This window comes from Chlorella variabilis (genome assembly GCF_000147415.1).
Source record: "Chlorella variabilis unplaced genomic scaffold CHLNCscaffold_640, whole genome shotgun sequence".
Classification (NCBI taxonomy): Eukaryota; Viridiplantae; Chlorophyta; class Trebouxiophyceae; order Chlorellales; family Chlorellaceae; genus Chlorella; species Chlorella variabilis.
In genome coordinates, this window is record NW_005434731.1 from 1 (window position 1) to 1,119 (window position 1,119).

The 1,119-nt window shown below is 65.0% G+C and overlaps 1 protein-coding gene across 1 annotated transcript; it reads left to right on the plus strand.

The window, feature by feature from the left end:
* CHLNCDRAFT_55892 (expressed protein) lies at positions 1-958 on the plus strand (the record flags this gene model as incomplete). The annotated part of the gene is made up of 3 exons (XM_005842511.1): positions 1-166; positions 399-466; positions 855-958. Coding segments are annotated over 3 exons (338 nt in total), but the record flags the coding sequence as incomplete, so codon positions are not given.
* Between the last annotated feature and the right edge of the window lie 161 nt (positions 959-1,119).

Consider the following 1,119-nt stretch of genomic DNA (forward strand, 5'->3'; position numbering starts at 1 on the left):
ACCACGCCGGAGGTGGCGCTTGAGCGGCCGAGGGGGGAGGCGGCGGCTGGGCCCAGCGCCGAGGGGCCCGCCTCGCCCCGGGTGCCTCTGGTGGTGGAGGATGCGCTGCAGACCAACCTCAACCCGCTGCTGCTGGATGCGGAGGACAACCTGCCGCCGCGCAAGGGTGGGTGGCGCGGCGCAGAGCGGCGGGTGTGGGAGTGCGGTGGGCGGTGGGCGGGAGGCAGGTGGTGGCCGAGGGGAACAGGACTGCGGGAAGGCCCTGTGCCGCATGTGCAAGTGGGGCGGTAATGGAGCGGCAGGGGGTAGGGTGGGGCACTCTTCAGGCAGGAGTGTTCTAGCGCTACCGGCTGCTCCTCATCGCTGCCCTCGTGCGCCCTGCCTGGCTGTGGCTGCAGAGAACCCGCTGCCCGACCCCAAGTTCATCATCTCCATCGAGAGCTTCACCGTCACGCACGGCCAGATGGTGCGGGTGCCCAACTTTTACTACCAGGCAAGCGGGCTGACCACAGCTGGGGATGGTGGCAAATTTTAGTCCCCGTGACCGGGGTGACCCGGTTCGGTCAACGACCCGGTTCGGTCAAAGAAACGCGTCTTGTCGGCTGGAAACCGCTAAAACGTGAAAACTTCGTGTGCTGGTTGAATTTTCGTTTCTGCCACTTGGGGTTTCGATCAATTTCGATCATTTTCACAGACTGGGATTTGTCCTTCATGCCAACCGCTGCCTGCAATGAATTGCCGTCTGAATCGATCCGTCCATCGGTGTCCCCCGTTCATATCTTTGTTTCCGCCTGTTGACTCTGTGCCGTTGTGCCACCCAATCTGCTCGTACCACCCCTTGCTCCACCGTGCAGAAGGAGCGCGGGCCCACCTACATCAACCCGCGCCAGGGCTCCTGCATCCCGCCCTCCCTCTCCTCCTTCTCCTGGCCCATCGAGGTCTGGGACCTGGTCACCGGGTGAGGCACGCTACAGCCGCCGCCGCCGCCGCCATTCTGCCAGCCCGCTTCTGGTGCATGCACCCCCCCTGTTCGTGCCCCACCCCACATATCCACCCGCTCCGCATTCTCCACGCCCCTGCCAGCCCTCCAACTCCACGACACGCCCCCTGCCCCTCGCA